The sequence below is a fragment of the Anopheles nili genome, chromosome 3 (assembly GCF_943737925.1).
Source record: "Anopheles nili chromosome 3, idAnoNiliSN_F5_01, whole genome shotgun sequence".
NCBI lineage: Eukaryota > Metazoa > Arthropoda > Insecta > Diptera > Culicidae > Anopheles > Anopheles nili.
The window spans coordinates 68,087,892-68,103,577 of record NC_071292.1 but is presented as its reverse complement, the minus strand read 5'-3'; the positions used below and the strand labels follow the sequence as shown (position 1 = coordinate 68,103,577).

The 15,686-nt window shown below is 49.2% G+C and overlaps 2 protein-coding genes across 2 annotated transcripts in view; both read right to left on the bottom strand.

Annotated features, from left to right (window-relative positions):
• LOC128724899 (uncharacterized) overlaps positions 1-2,143 on the bottom strand; it is a 65,385-nt gene extending 63,242 nt beyond the window's left edge. The window contains exon 1 of the mRNA XM_053818619.1: positions 1,599-2,143. Within this exon, the coding sequence (XP_053674594.1) occupies positions 1,599-2,143 (545 nt within the window). The remainder of the gene's footprint in view (positions 1-1,598) is intronic.
• A 4,554-nt stretch (positions 2,144-6,697) lies between these two features.
• The window catches only part of LOC128723704 (agrin), a 40,225-nt gene continuing 31,236 nt past the window's right edge, over positions 6,698-15,686 (bottom strand). The window contains exons 2-6 of the mRNA XM_053817468.1: positions 8,304-8,739; positions 8,060-8,150; positions 7,674-7,996; positions 7,412-7,603; positions 6,698-7,339 (exon numbers count right to left, since the gene is read on the bottom strand). Coding sequence (XP_053673443.1) covers positions 6,793-7,339; positions 7,412-7,603; positions 7,674-7,996; positions 8,060-8,150; positions 8,304-8,739 — 1,589 coding nt within the window. The 3' untranslated portion in view covers positions 6,698-6,792. The remainder of the gene's footprint in view (positions 7,340-7,411; positions 7,604-7,673; positions 7,997-8,059; positions 8,151-8,303; positions 8,740-15,686) is intronic.

The window sequence follows — 15,686 nt, the reverse complement described above, 5'->3', positions numbered from 1 at the left end:
CAACTTCACGCACGCACTCGAGCTACGGGAGAAGACCTCCGTACACTCGAGCACAATTGGGTGCAGGCAACACCAGCTCGAGATATTAATCTTGCATCGTTTAGGACCGTGTGGTAACAGGCGACAAGCGTTTAGGATCGCTTTGACCTCTCCTCCAACCTCCAATTAGTGTACTATTTGGACTGTGGATTGAACTGACGGAGAAAAGCAGCGAATGATCGATCTTACACTTGTTAACCTTCGATCGGATGCGAACGTTTCTCATTTGTGTGGCTGAGGCATCAATTTTCAGCAATGGTTTAACCATCTTTCAACACACAGACTTGACGTGTTCGGGATAAAATGTTGCTATAGCGCTGTGTGGTTTTGTGGAAGGAAAAAATATGATCCCTTACAAAACCCACAATCGAGAAACGGTACCAGTAAACAAGAGTTGCTACTTTGTACCATCTTACCGGTCGTTAGAGGCACCAAAACGGATCTCCAACGGCAAGTGGGCTGCCCAAAGTTGCCCGGCCCTTATCACTCAGCCCACCTTTTGTTGGGCAATTTTATCAATCATACTGCCGTACGGCATATCGTGGGCGTCCATTCAGACAGCCTCCGCAATCTCGGGCGGGCACAGCCTACGTAGCGCCACAACGCCTGAGACTCGGTGCTATTTTGGCATTCGGTACGGAGCCGTCGTCGCCTTCTAAGAGCTCGAGCCCACCCACGACACGGTCAGAACCCAATATCGTCAACCCATCGCTCCGTTTACAAGGCGGGCCCTTGCGTCGATAGCATGCCGACAAGTGCACGCCCGTTTGAAGTATGCTGCCGGTTTGGTTTGGTTTGGGGTTTGTTTTACCAGAGAGCGGCTACAACCCCCCGTTTCGTACTCAATCGGAAAGAAGTGACATACGAACGGGCAAGATAAAAAAAAAACGAACCCTTTCAAACCGTTTGATTCTGGGATGGTTTTTTTGTCGCCCTGCGGATGCGCCGTGAGCCTGCCTTTGATTGAAACTGACAGGCCAAAATTTGCGCCATGATGAATGGGGTTGAATCGTTTTCGTGAGACGACGAATTCGAGGAATTCGAACCACTTCTAACCGCCAGAATGGAACGACGGAAGCGGCTAAGCGCGGGTCATTAATGAAAATGTACGGTTTCGTGGAAACACTTTGCACAAAGGGTTTAAGAAACATTTATTCATTTACCCTGAGTGATGGGGTAAAGGATGCAGAGACGAACAAAAAGGGGATCGGATCTTCTGGGGGGGAACCGTTGGAAAGTGTCGGAAAGGATGAATAAATCGCTTCAAAAATCAAAAGCAAACGAAAAATGTGAATGAAATTAATTTGAGATGCTGTGTAGCATGCTTGTGTAATTTAGAGAAAAGGAAAATAAATAGATACAAGATCAGAATGGCGATGATAATTTTTTCTTTAATTTTGCTGTTGGCTTCCGATATTTTGTACTATTGTTTTGACCCATTTCTTTGGAATTTTGCTTCTTTTCCCCAGCATGTATTGGTTCATTGTTTAGCTCCCAGAACAGTGGAAGAAAAAAAACCCTTCATAAAACCATTAAAATAAAAAGGAAACGCGACCTACCTGTTTCCGAAACGCGTTTTCCAAAATTCAGCCGCATCTGCTTTGGTAATGCGAAACTGATCACCCGCGAACAGCCCATTCGGGAAGATGGCTTTCAGCTCGGACAGCATGTGCGAGAAGACGAGACTGAGCTTGGTGAGGTTACGCCGGTAGTGCGAGTTCTCGTCGAACATCTTCTCCTTGCCCTCCTTGAACAGCTTGATCGCTTGCTTGCACTTGCGCATCAGGTTGTTGATGAAGATGTTGTAGTGCTCGTTCGAGTGCAGCAGGTGCATCTGGTCCTCGTACTTGGAGTAGATCAGGTGCAGCCGCTGGTAGGTGTCGGGCAGGATGTCCAGTATGAACGGCGGGCTGTTCTTGAGATTCATCTTCGACTGCTGGCACAGCTTCACCACCTTGTCCATCAGCTTCCACGTCTTCTCGAGCGTTTTCTTATCGGTGAGGAACTTCTGCTGGGCGCACGCGTCGCTGATCTTGCCCTGGATCTTCGAGAAGAAGGATATGTTGGCGCGGGGCTGCGGCCGCGCCCGGTTCGTGGCCGCCATCTTGCGGGCCGCACAACAGCACCACCCGATCCACCGATGCTCCGTCGCGCCGAGGCCACGGGGGGGGATGGAAACGGGTGGATCTAGGAGGGTACTGGACCGGAGTGGTACGGGGGGAAAGGGTGTAGGTGTAGGTGAAGGGGAAGCCCGCGGGGAGCCTCTCACTGAGCCAGACGGAGCGAAAGAGCCCGCCGATGCGCGTTGGAAGTCGATCGTCTCCGCCACCACATCCGCGGCACCGTACTTTCGTGCGCGAATCCGCTTCCTATATCCGTCTCGCTCGTCTGCACGTCTCGATTGACCCGATTCCCTTCTGTTTTAAGGTTAGAGGTTGGCGTTTGTTGGTGTTGTTTTCTTCTTGCTCGGAAGGCTTCTTGCACTTCGCGCGCGCTGATTCACGTGAATCACACTACGACTTGGTTTCGGTTGGAAGGTTGGTTGGGTGGTGAAATAAAAATAAAACACACTCGCCACATCGCGTGGAAAATTCTCACCAAAACGCACGGGACCCACACAAACACACACGCGAGCTGGATGCTTAATTTTCGCTTTTCCTCTTTTCGGTCGCTTTTCCGGCGCGACACCAACCGGTCGGAGGATCGCAAAAATTGGGTGAAAAAACACGGGCACACATACACACACGCACCTAACCCAGCACACACGCGCAGAAGATCGCACAAACAAACGAGCACCGCCAAACGGTTTCCATAATTTTGTGCACGATTTTACACTGCACTATTGCACGCGCCACCGTGTGTGAGTGCAATTTTCCTCACGTTTTCACGGATCGTTCCGTTTTTTTTTTCTCTGCTACCCAGGAAACGCTTAACACATCAACCTCAGGACCCTCTGAGGACACTCGGAGTGCACTTTTCCGCGCTTTTCACACACCTCGGTGCGCACTGCTCATTTATTATTATTATTTTTTTTTTTGCACGATGAAACTGGCTTTCGCTTTGTGTGTGCCCTTTCGGAGACACACCGGTTTTGAAAACTGAAGAGGCTTGGCCTCACCACTGGTTGCGGTTGGTGACCGCGCCACGGAACTCCGGGACTGCTCAAAACACAGCCTCCATCATCAACACAGGCACACGTGCGCGCACAAACACACCATCACGAACTATCTTCCAACGGAAGAAGAAGGAAAAACAACGCACAAGAGGCCCAGCAAAGCTTTCTTTGATCTCGGCGTTTGCTCTTCGGTGGCTTTCTTTTGCTTCCTTTCGCTTCCTTTGCCAGCGGCTGAAGACCGGACGGGAGAAATGCGGGACGCCCGGGCGCGACTTTCTTCCCGCTTCGCGCCACCACCCCACGTTTCGTGTTCCCCTCTTCGCACGAAAGACCGGAATCCACCGGGCGACACGACGTCGGAGCGGGTTGTGCTTTCTTTCTCCGCCAGGAAACTCGCTTATTTCACTCCAGCGGGTGCCGCTTGTTTTTTACTCTTTACTCCAGGGGCTTTTTTTTCTTGGTTTGCCACGCGGAACAACCGCCTCCTGCCGTCCTGGGACGTGCCCGTGAAGCCCAGGGGTAGGAAAATCAATGTTTGGGTTGGCCTATGCGTTTTCCCGGCCGCTCACTTGGGGCGAGTTTCCAGTGCGGTTTGCAAGCGATGCACTTTCGACGCCGGGCTTCATCGTCGACGGGTGTGGAATCGGTTTATGCAAACTGAAATAAGAGAAAAAAACATGGAAAACCATTGAAATGATGGGGAAATCGCGCACACAAACGCACAGTGCACGCTGCATTTTGCAACATGGGAGTTTTTCACCAACGTAAACAACCAGCGAACGTGCAAAATTGGAAACACGAACGACGAATCGGACTGTTTTCTTGAATCAACCAAAAATGCAGCCAGGAAACATAAACATCCGTTCGCTGGCTTTTTCACAACATCAATGAAGGTTTTATTTCTTGAAAAAAAAAACACACACACAAACCACAGTTTCCAGCTCCCATAACCTGACCGTTCCAACACCATGCATTAACTCGAAATGTGACCAGCACGATGCATCTTTCGTCCCACTGTCTGGCTAGGTCCGTGAGTTTCGTTCTCTTTTACTCTTCACAGGTCGACTCTCTCGCTCGCGCTTGTTCGCGTAGCATTTGTTACTCCGAAGAGTTATACGCTCGTGTGAGTACCAGCGCGAGTCATCGTGCGCCCGTGTGTGTCGCATCCAAATTCAACCAAACGCTTCGCATCCCTCGCTAGCCTTTTTCCACACCAACTTTCCTACCTTTTTCACTTCATTCACGTCTTTTTCCGAGCCCTACTGCGATGCACACGGGCAGATCAAATAAAAGAAAAAACCCACACTAGCTTCTTCCCGTCTACAGGCAAGGTGTTCGCTTACCATCGAAAACAAAACTTCACGAACTGAAATCGGGACACCTCGTTCACTTCTTGCGTCCAGCTGATTCTCAAACTACGCGCACCAACGTTCGATCACAAAATGCGTTTTGCACCTATGCTATTGCACGAATCTCACTTTTCGAAGGAATGGGGATGCATTTTTTGACAGCAACCCAATTGCATCCATCGATCGCGACGAAGTTCGTGTGCGTGCTCGATGCTGAAGACTGAAAAGATAACTGTTGTTTCTCTCGTTGACAACGTCAAATGTCAGAGTGCTCTGCTTTTCCTCGACGGCACAGTGCGCTCGACCACCAATTATGTCCATTGTTGAAATTTGTATAAATGCTTGACATATAATGATGATCTGTTCTAAACATTATCTATTGACTTTTTAGAAATATTTTCGAGGAAAAAAAGCCCTTTTTGAAACTCATTTGTTTCTTCAATAGTTCAAAGACAAGTGAGGTAGGGCTCCACTGTTATACATTATAATTCAGTGTTATACGTCTAACGAGGGCTGCTTCGTAATTAATTTGACAACTGGAAAATATTTGGTGAATTTTACAACTGATTGTAGTTTTTTCTGCAATTTTAAACGTTTATTGAGCTTTTATAACTGCTTTCTAAGGATTGTTTGTTTTTTATACAGTTTTTCAATCGGTAATGAAAATTTGAATGCATTATGCAACTGCGGTTACACATGCAACTCTAATGATGTAGTGTAATAAAAACACGATTGAAAATGAAGTATTTGATGCAAAAAAGTTATTTTTACTAAAACACATTAGAAGAACATTTAGTAGGCTATTAAGGAACATGAAAATATTACTTTACAGTAATTTGAGCCGTATTTTCCATCGATACTCCGAATGCAATTACCACATTTGAATCAATTAAATTATAGCAAAGATTATAGCATTCCAGTATGGCATGAATCGAGCAGTTGATACAGGATTTTTTGGTTAGTTATAGAATTTGAAGCAAGTTAAAAAGGACGAACTGATCAGGTCGATCAATTGAATGATATATTTTCGAACCGTAATATAACCTTAAGCACAAACGTTGCTGCCATACGAATCATGATTGAGCTCATTTGGGAAACCGCGAATCAGTTGAATTCAAAGAGCTAAAACACATGTTCTGCCGTACAGATGTTGCAGTCATCATTGATCTCCCATGAATTAAATCGTCGATATTCAATGTCCAATTTTCTCTTTCCTTTATTGGCAAAAAACAAAACACATTTTCGAAATATCCCTTTCGTAAAGCACGGCACAATTCCGCACCTTTCGGGTGCTGGCTATCAGCCCATTGACTTGGACGATCGCCTTACATTACATCAGTGGATCATGCGTTTCATTTCTGTTCTCAATCCTCTGAGTTTGCGCCTCACAGACTCACTACTACGGTTCGATCTTCTTGCTCTTTCTTTCTCTCTCTTTCCCTATCTCTTGATTTCGCTCTGATTGATATGTTGCTACTAGCACTAGCAGTAGTAATAGTATATGCTGTAGTAATAGTAGTAGCTGAGACAATAAATTAGCACTAGTATGCACCACTAGAAGGCGCTCCTACTCGGTGCTTTGCCGTCCTTTTTCTCTGCTGGTTTTAATAAATTACACAAACAGGCTACTGCTTGTTGCACTAAATTATGCCATTAAAATCACGTGACCACAGAGAAAGACCAGAAAGTTGGTAGAGGTGACGTCGAAAGTTTGCTACAAATTGCGTTGCCTTACGGGTTGATTCCTTCTATTTAGGATCTCTATGTCCCGGGGATGGGTTCGGTTGTAAAATTCGTCGAAAAACTTCTCTTGAAGCATGTGTGTGTGTGTGTGTGTGTGTATTTCGTCATGGCTTCGTCGTTACATCCCTTCAAGTATCTCTCCCAAAGGGACGCGGACGTTTCTGATAGTACGAGAAATCGGGAAGGAACTCTTTCTTGCAGTACCGGGAGTCACGTGAGCTGTTTCGTTCTGCTTGTTCGTACTGATTTAAGTTAACTTAACTACACATTACGTACTACGGGAGGTGGGTGACGAAGGATGCGGGATTTGGGAGGTTTTGGATGGGGGAGATTTTGTGTTATTATTTTACTCTAACTCTACGTAGGCGGCACATCCTTACAAGCTAACGCTGTGAAGAGAAAGAAACGATAGCTGCTGACGGAGTCTCTGGCAGGACCGTAGTGTCTTGCAAGGTGGGAAAGATTGGCAGTGACAGTTGGGTAAGGAAGGGTCCCGAGGGGACGGAGGGAAGAAGAAGAAGGGGCTCCGTACATCAGCCCAGTGCCTTAGTAGAGATAGTTGTGCGACGGTTCCTCGGGTCGTCCACACGGACCAACGTGCTTCTTCTGCACCATCGCTCGCGATCGACAGTTCTCGATGCTCAGGAAGCACTCGTTGGAGTAGGTCTTGCCGTCAGTACCACACACCGGTTCGAACTCCTGTGGGCAGATCTTGGAGCAGCCCTTGAACGTGAACGCGGCCAGACAGCGCTTCATCGGCACCAGGAACATATGACGGCCGCAGTTCTCTCGTCGCATGTGGCACTCGTTCGGGTAGAGCTTGTTGTCCGAGCCGCACACGTAGTTGGTCGGTTGCTGTTCACAGTTTGCCTCGCACAACGCGGTCGTGGCGCAGTTCTTCAAGGACACTGGCACCACGCGTAGGCCGCACGTTTTCTGCTTCATCTCGCATCGGGATTTGTACGTGTTGCCGTCAGAGCCGCAGATTGGCCCGTGCTGTTCCTCATCGTACGTGCAGCTGCTGCAGTCACCGACGTCCACCTTCGATTTGAGTTGCGTGCAGGGTCCAATGTGTGCCAGCTGTACACCTCGGCTGCAAGGAGAACATGCATAAATGTGAGAATATGGCACCTCACAAGCCATTAGACACCCCCAAAACACTTACAGACAAGTTGCCCGGGCTAGTTCACACTCGTTGTTGTACGTCTTTGAGTCTGTTCCACACAGTGTGTCCTTCTGATCACCAAAATAGCTGGCTCCGTTCTTCGAGTGTTGCTTGCACACCGGCAAGGACTTGCAGCGGTTCATCTTCTGCTTACAACGGTCCAGCGAGAGCGCCTGAATCTTCTTCTTTTGGCTATTGAAATAGAGAAGCGAGCGTCAATCAGTCGAGCAGTTAGCAGATCTAACACAGCTTTGGTACCTACCCACAGTTCAGCATCTTCAGCTCGCACGTGGAGGTGTAGATGTTACCGTCGCTACCGCAGATCATCTGTTGCGCATCCTTCGGGCACTCGGTCGGGCAGTCCTCGATTTTGTTGGTGGCACTATGCGAGCTACCTCCGGCGCGCTCTTGTGACATGCAGTACGAGATGGGTACCTCGAACACGTGCTTACCACAGTTGGATGCGCGCATTTTACAGGCACTCGCGTACAATCGTCCATCAGAGCCGCAGGTCGGTCGGGCCACTCTCCAGCAGGACTCACGACAGTTCCGGGTACTTTGGCAGTGCTTGCGGCTTGTTCGGACCTATTCCGTAAGGATAGTAGGTTAACGGATGGCACAAGAAGCGAAGATTGATGACGGACTTACCACACCCTGACCACAGGTAATCAGCTTCATCTGGCAGGTGGAGTTGTACACGTTACCGTCCGATGCACAAACGGGACCGTCTTGTGGGGCGCTGAGAAGAGGCAAACAGGAGTAGCATGAGCAGATCGTTAGGTTTGACAGAAGGAAAAGTAACTAAAATGTCCTTCACAAATACCTTTACTAAAATACTAATCCTTAAGGACATTTGGAAATGGATACTTCGCTATGCACACGTTACGCTTACCTGTTGCAATCGACTGGACAGGATTCGCGGATAACGCTTCCATTTGCACACGGACCAACATGGGCAAGTGACACAGCCGCTGTTCCGACACGGCACGCCTGCACGCGCAACATGCACCGATTCAGGTAGGTTCGACCATCCGTTCCACACACGAGATCCTTTTCGGTTGGGCAGCGATGATTGCAGGGTGATCCTTGCGAACGCTCGCATCCAGCCTTATCCTCGGTGACCGCGTTCGGAGCCGCTTTTGTACACGTTTTCTTCTTCATCTCGCAAAGGTTCGCGTAGATCAACCCATCGCTGCCACATACCGGCTCTTGGGGTGAGCTTTGAACGGGACAGGATCGTGGGCAGTGCGTCGAAACGGCCTTACTCTGCCGGCTGGAGGTTCCATCCGTACCAAGTGTGTCCATGTCGATCAGCGATGGAACGGATTCTGTAAGATGAATGAATGAAAATCGCAAGAAACACACGTTAGTGACTGATCGATGATCAATGGATGATCCTAGAACAAAAGCAACAGGTATTGGTATAGAGAAAAGGCTGATCATCTGTATAAAAACCTTAGATGGCGATTTATGCTTTTTAAAACGACCTACATGGAAGTATCTTTAGCGACGCGAAAGTCAACGGTTCCCGATTCTGATCGATAAAGTGTTTTCCAAACCAAAAGGTCAGCAGAATATTGATCTCAAATATCTAACCACAGCCTGGAAAGAAGCTCTCCCGAGTTGATCGCCTATCTTATCGCCATATTTCATCAAGAATTTAAATGCGATACCAACTGACGGGGAAATTTGCATTCCGTTGACTTGGTTTCCCTTAAGCCGTGCTCTTTTTCTATTCGGTGTCGCAGATCTAATTTCATATCCGGTTGATGTGCTTAAGTTAATCGCTTTCTTCTACCGATCATGCAGACTTATGGACCCACGGACGTCTTGATCGAGCATTCAGCGAGCGTTACGTTGCGAGAAATTGAGAAATGTCGCACCCTAAAAAAAGCAGCACCCATTAGGTTAAGACAATTGGTCGTTTTTTTACACCTGGTTTTAATCCTCCATCGACACCCACTTGAATCATCGGCTTACTCCATCCCTGGAGCGAGCAAGCGTGCAGACTCCCTTCCCGAGAAGGGGCCAAATTAGTAAAAGGGAGCGATCGTAAGCCGACGCTAGCCTACATCGAAGGTGATCAGTGGTTCGTGGGTTCTGTTGGTTCTTACCAGCCAGCTCACACGCGTATCCAATGGGTGATGGCTGCTGCATTGACCTGATCTCGTGCCGTGTTCGCTTCAAACCACCAGAACGCACCTACCGGTACCCCAGCTTAACCCATTTCCATATGTAAATGAACCAATTTCGCTCAAGTTCCCAGTTCGCTTGAGCCTCTCCAGTAACGCGCGCGAGGTGTTTGGGCACACGCTTTCGGGATGCCTTCTACCAGATGCCCACCAGCTCTCCAGCGGGCATTGTGCCTTCTGTTTCGTTTACACCACACCCGGTGGTAATGATTTAATTGACGTACGTGTGTGAGGTTTTCGAACCGGCCCGATTCGATTGTTTCCGTTCCGCTACCGAGCCCTTTTCATTCACGTCATGCGGGCGTAAGTGGGATCGTCGCGTGCGACCGATCAGTTACGGGGATCCAATTCCAGAAATCAGTTCTAAATATGCAGATTACCACCCTTAGGGGGATGTCTTCTTTCCCCTGGCGCCACGAGATCCAGTGGAGTAGAAGCTGAGTTTGCGTGAGCTCGAGAGCACCCTCGTGACATGATACGCCCACCTACCGTAGGGCTGGGGATGAGAGAGAAAGAGCGAAAAAAGTGCAGTGCGAATAGGCACACCCATTGCACCCAGTGATCTCCTTTCGAGGCGTCGATTGCGATCGCGTGCGAAACGCGATCATTATTGTTCGCGCGTCCCTCCATAATGTGCCTTCGTCGGCTCCGTGTGTAGGTCCCCATCGAGTGCCCTTGCTCGTTAACATCCACGTCGAAGTGAGATGGGCCCTCCAACGTTCTCGATTGATTACCGAGTCGGGACGGAAGAAGGGCGAAACAATTCCGACTCGGTACGTATAAATCAGCGCCCTCTATGGGCCGCTCCGTGAACTCGCAGGAGGTAGATCTTGTGCGGTGAATGAATTCCCGGGTGGCGCCAAAGGAGGAGGTTGGAAAATTGCAAACTGCGGGTGGAACTTCTGAAGGGTTGTCCCGCCCGAGCCGGAAGACAAAGCTTCAGAAAGGGCGTTGGTGGCGCTGGTTCGCAGCGATCGCGAGCCCTTGCGCTCTGACCCGATTTCACGATCGTTGTGCGGGCGATCGAGCGAACCGTGGAGGGTTTGAAATATGGAGCATGGTGTCTGGTTGGGCATCGCGAAAAAGGGCACACATCATTTATTGCCATTATCTGCTGCACCGTCGCGCCAGGGGTATCGTATTTAGATGCATCCAGCGGCGAGCTGGAATGTGATCGGTACTAAATACAGCTATCTTCTTTACGGCCTCGTGCGCGCATTCTTTCGTGCGGTTGCTGTTGATCTAGTTTTGGAGCTGGTCGATACCCACAGCGGAAGCAGGTCATCCTTTGTCCCTGTGGTCGTCCGGGAAGCGGCGTGACCATTTGCGAATCTTTGTTTGCCGATTGGAGCACCTTTCGACACATTGTTGAGACTACCTGGACGTGGTTCCGGCTCACGGACATCCTCGTCCAAAATCACGTCAGTGAAAGTGATGCGAAACCAAACCGCCAATTCCCCTGGTGGGATTGTTGTTTGGCCATCAGATCACCCGAAAGGGTCTCATTAGCGAGTCCTCTTTCGAGATCCGACCGAGCCTGCCTCCGGCAGACTCGTGATAAATGAAGCCTACACAAAACATCGGCCCATTTGCAACTCCCCGTGACGTCCAGCATACAAAACCCGGTTCTCCACTAGCGGATCTTAGACCCGGCGACCTTCTTCAGGGGGCGTGTTACCCCGTGGCGAGAGGCATCTCGAGCTGGCTCATTAGCATACGACATTGTCGTTTCGCGAGCAGAAGTCGCCACCGTACACTTTTTGCTTCCATACTGGAGAGTCCGGGCGCCCCGTAACGTCTCCATTTGCGGTGGTCGGAATGTGTCACGTGGTTGGTGTGGTCTTTTAGGGGATGCAGTCCAGCGCCTCTGCCAGACAAATATAGCAGTGAACTAGGAAAATCTGCCACTGTGTTGTTACACACCCGGCGGGCGTCCGTTTTGGGCTCTGGCTGCTTCATGATCATCCGATTGAAGCCCGCTTTGGGCTGAACTCGACCCTCACCAGCGAGAGTACCTTTTCATGTCACGAGCAGGAGGATGGGTCTTGATCTGAATGAAGCTGACAAATGGACGTACGCCAACGTGTGCCGGTTCGTGGCACGCGCGATTTGCGGCAGGTCGGTGACCGCGAGAGCGCACTTTAAATGCAAAACCACACATCTCACCGTGAACGTGACCGTCGCTGACGTTACGGTGGTTTGAAGAGGCAAAAATGCGCCCCCAAGAAGTGGTTAGTTCGTGCCTGCAATCCGTTGGCCCTCGGGCGAGAGCTGGATGTATCGGATACTCCGTAATCCACGTTTGCTTGGATCGTGTACTTAACCTCATACATTCCGCAAGCTTTTCTCCATTTCCGCCAGAGGGCGGATCGAGCATGCTTATCTCGCTTACCGGGGCTTGTTTGCGGATGGTGACATGATCTCTTGGCGCTTGGATGCATAAATCACCGGCGGAAGGCATGCCCGCTAGATGAGGTCGCTTTTTCGAACACGCAAGAAGAGAAAGTGAGCCTTTTCGTGAGCGACGTTGCTGTAGATGACTCTTGACTGCCGTAGTACATTATTTCGTGACACAGGAAGGTCGGGAAGGTTAATTTCAACTACGTCAATGCTCCACCCCTAACTGCAGTTAATGGAAGTGGCGGAAATGCGTGCCATATGTCAAAGAGCACTTACATCCCCGGACGACGCGTAGCTGCCCACACATTAATAGTAAAAAAGGGGCTTAGATGAGGCTTGCGACTGGCGTTTTCCCTCTTATTTTCCGGTAGTGCGCAATTTGGAAACGAAGCACCAACAGACTAAAGCACACCAGGACGGAAGCACATCAAATGAGATTTTTCTCCGCAGCTCGGCTGTCGCTGATGGAGTTTTCTTCTCATTCGTACGCGTACGTGTGTGTGTGTGTGTACATGTTTCTTCTCGATCGTGATCTTGCACCGTACCAAGCATTTGCTGCAGGCTAAGTGGATCGCTTACCACCGACGAGAGTGCGGCAAGTTGTCCTCCTTTCGGGTTGCCGCTTGAAGAGCTGGTTGTGGCCAGTGGACCGAAGCCAAATAGCCCCGTTTCAGTGGAGTCTAGTGGTGGGTGGGAAAGAGAAGGAGGATGGTGGAGAAGAGTGGGGGCATTTTCCCGCTGCTCATCGCGCTCATTATGCTCGCTATCGGGCCTATTTTCGGTGCGCACGCGCTTTTTTTTTCGTAGCGTTGTTTCTTCTTTATCGCGCATTATTGGGGGTACGCAAAATTGCCGGCAATCGAATGGTGTTGAACGGATGGCGCACTTTGCCGGGCATGGGCATGGGTTCTCTTTTTTCCCGAGCTTTTAAAGCGCCAGGTGACCTCTGGACGAGACGATCCGAGAACGATACGGCGCCGTTAGCACTGGCGCCGGGCAAATGAAATGTCACTGCAGCGTGATGTGAAAGCGAGCCCGGCGTTTAATGGAGGCGCTAATTGTGAGGGCAAATGGTCACATTTTTTCTCCGGTGCTTAATTTCTAAATTGCCGTAAGGTAAACGAGGTGCAAGTGCCTTTGCTAGCTGTGGAAAAGCCGTAGGTAGGTGCTGATTTATCGTGGCAGCGTGATTTATGAAACAACATAAGCGAGGTTCGTGTACTCGGTGTGGATGCTGTTTCTCTTTGGTTGGGTTAAAAGTGCAGCTTTAGGGAGCTTTTTCATCAACAGCCTGGCTATTAGGCAGTTTGTAACGACAATGTTATTTATTCCCTACTCATACTCTGCATAGCAACAGAAAAGAAAATGCAACGTAAAAGCTTAGCGTGCTCGAATACATTAGCCAACAATAAGGAGGAAATAATATCACGTTAAAATCAATTGGAATGAACGGTTCCGCTTAAAATAAGTATCATTGAAATAGCTTTCTCGATTGCATACGAATGCCCCAACAACACCCTGCAAAAGCACGCTTGAGAGAGAGAGAGAGAGAGAGCGAGCCAAAGTGCAGGTGGCGAGGGAAAATAAATGTGCGCTTAATTTGTGCTAATCGTAAATTGATTGTACCTCTTTGGAGCGGAGCTCCATCATCACAAATTTTAAGCTGCTTCCTCCGGCCACCCTCTTTTGCACTCCTCTCCTCCTCCACACACAGGCACAAAAGGATGAGGGTGGACCGGGAAACGCACCAAAGAAGCATAATGATATTAATCCGGCTGGATTATGAACCAACAGCCCATTTGTAACATTAATGCACTCGGTGGATAAGCGCGGCTTTAGGTCCGGGCGTTTGGGCGGGCAGTCTTCTTTTCCACGCTCTACTCTCTTCCCTCAACTCAGCTACCTTGTAATGCAATCAAGGATGCATCCCTTTTTGCTGTAAACAACAATGGAAAGCTGCCACTGCCAGTCCGTGCCCACGAGGAGGATTATAAGCGCCGGCGTGTATGTGTGTGTGCGCAAGCGATCAAAAGATGATCAAAGTTGTGCCTTTTGCGCCGGAAATTTGTTAAAATGAAACGAATGAAATAAAAGGGAGTTTCCCTGCAGCAAAACGTGGAAGAAACGGAACGGGAAGTTGATAAAACGCCGGCCAGTCCGTTGAGCCCACCTGGCCGAAGGGCGGCACATTATGGAACGGGGTGGTTAAAAGGGATTACGTGTCGGATTAAGAGCCGATTAAACGGAATGGGTTCGGTAAACGAACCGTGCTAATATCGCGCCCGGCACGGTATGTCTCGTGGCGTGGGACCGACCGGGACGGATTTGCAAAGGAAATCGAAAAGTGATAAAGCAAAATAAAAACAAATCCTGAAGTAGCTACATTTATCAGAAACAAAAAGCAAAAATGAGCAAAAAACCATCCCCCATGAAGATGGGTGGGAAAAAAGCTGAAAATAAAACGAACCACAGAAAAGAGCACAACGGTACGCACGCAAAAAAAAAAACAAAACCCGAAATCTGAGCGTAAAACAAACCGAAAGATGCGAGGAAAATGTGAGCACGGGAAAAACAAAACGAAAATGAAAAATCAGTAACAGAGAGCAAAGAAAACGGCACCAAGAGCGAATAAGAAAGGGGGCAGATAATGAGAAACGCACGAAAGAAAGAGCAGCGAAACAGAGGTGCGAACAGAGAAGGCAAATTTCATTTTCATGCTGCTGCTGCTGCTGCTGCTGCACCGGCGGCTGGTCGTTAACCTCAATTACATGGTGCAAATTGAAAGAAAATGAAAAATCGGTGAACCCGAAATACAAATGATTCCGGAGCCTCAAACTCAGCGGCCAAACGAATCTCCGCGATCGCTCTTTCTCACTTTTTCCTCGTTGGTTTATCCCGTGCTTTTGTTTCTTCCGTATCATTTCCGCGCACACCGCGCATTGTCGTAAGGGGCCGGAAAGGCGAAAAATCACTGTCAATCGTGGAACGTCCATAGATAAGCAATCCTTTTAATAGAAGGAAAAACCGTCGCAGTGGACCCTTCCGGAGACTCAAAAGGCTCGCTTCAGCTTGAATGGGTTCGCTCTTTCGGTGTAAAAAGCGGACAAAAATCATGACCGTCATGTTCGGGTTCTGCCCTGGCCCTTTCTTGATCGGTTTCGCGATCGCAAGAACCACCGCGCGGTTATGTAATTTGTGCGATGTGCGATAATTTATCTTGTTGCGCCGCCACCGGAGATCGCCAAACCCACCTGCGTCGGACTTCCTCTCATTACTGTCATTGCAGGAAGGCTCCCGAGGCCCGGTGCGATCAATTTACATAACTGTGGCACTGCCTCGTGGGTCCCTGAAGTATGGGGGGTTTTTCTTCTGCCTTCTTTTGTGCGTGTGTGTGTGTGTGAGTGCGAGCATTTCCTCCGATGCTGACTGGCGGAATTCGAAGCTAGCGGAATCCCCTTAGCGAACCCTGCGGTCGTTGCAAACTCCCTCGGGGAAGCCAGGAGCGTCACGCGAGGTTTCGAATCCTCTTTCCTTCTTAATCCCCTCGTGAAGGTTTTCCCTACGTCTTTCGAGCATCCCTGCCCGCGAGCGAGCTTCGCCTCCATCTGCTTCGTGGTGAAATAAGAGCGGCGGGCAAACCAAATTAGCTAATTGATTTAGCTGCTAATGAAGCCTGAACGCAG